This window comes from Lipotes vexillifer, unplaced genomic scaffold (assembly GCF_000442215.2).
Source record: "Lipotes vexillifer unplaced genomic scaffold, Lipotes_vexillifer_v1.1 scaffold1691, whole genome shotgun sequence".
NCBI lineage: Eukaryota > Metazoa > Chordata > Mammalia > Artiodactyla > Lipotidae > Lipotes > Lipotes vexillifer.
This window is the reverse complement of record NW_006789046.1, coordinates 408313-409176: the sequence shown is the minus strand read 5'-3', so window position 1 is coordinate 409176 and position 864 is coordinate 408313. Positions and strand designations below refer to the sequence as shown.

At 60.1% G+C, this 864-nt stretch overlaps 1 protein-coding gene across 1 annotated transcript in view; it reads right to left on the bottom strand.

The window, feature by feature from the left end:
* The window catches only part of LOC103078961 (carbonyl reductase [NADPH] 2-like), a 2002-nt gene extending 1671 nt beyond the window's left edge, over window positions 1-331 (bottom strand). Inside the window, 1 exon segment of the mRNA XM_007462302.1 lies at window positions 277-331. Within this exon segment, the coding sequence (XP_007462364.1) occupies window positions 277-331 (55 nt within the window).
* Window positions 332-864: the final 533 nt, after the last annotated feature.

Genomic DNA, 864 nt, shown 5'->3' with positions numbered 1-864 from the left:
CTGAGCTGAGGCAAGAGGCCTTGGCTGGGTCCCCCCATCTGCCCAGACTGATTCTGAGGGCCTCCGTCACAGGAGGGCTCTTGCATTGACCAGCGAGAGGCTAGCATCCTGTCCCAGTGGGGCCTGCTGGGTGGTAGGGACCAGTCCAGGCCCAGATCAGCCGGCTCAGGCACAAAGGGACTTGCAGGCCCCAGCATGGGGCTGTGAGTCTCTGGGTCTGGCCATCTTCCTCTCTAACCTCGGCCCCTCACACACCCCCACCTGCCTCGCTCACACCCATCTTTCCCTGCCCCGTCACCAGGGCCCGAAGGCCACTGAAATTCGGCAGCATGGTGCCAACTCCCAGCCTCTGTACAACAGGAGGCGAGGGCGTGGGGGGTTTATAGGCCTAGGCTGGGGCAGGCTGGGTGGCCAGGCAGGTTTGTGTGTGATGTGAGGGGTGCTGGCTGGAGGAGGGAAGACTGAGGGCACTAGGCGGGGCCAGGCATCAGTGCAGCTTCTGCTTCCTTGTTCGCAGAAACCTGTCTCCTTAGAAGGGGCCACTGTCCTCACCCACAACGCAAAGATGCCAGACAGAAGCGCCATCCTGGGTTTTGGAAAAGAAACTAAAAATGAACCCTGGGGTGGGGACATGCCCCTTCCTGGCTGGCTGGGGGCAGATGGCCTGGAACTGGTCCCTGCAAGCACTGGGCCTGATGCCCCTGAGTGGTGGCCAAGGCCACACAGAGGTCCCTCTGGGGAGTGTTCTCCCAAACACCCACAGCTTAAAAAATCTCCCTACCTCCATCAACCCCCACCCAAATCAAAATCCAGCAGCACTTGCTTCACTCAGCCAAGGCTATCACTACACTCCAGACACATTTT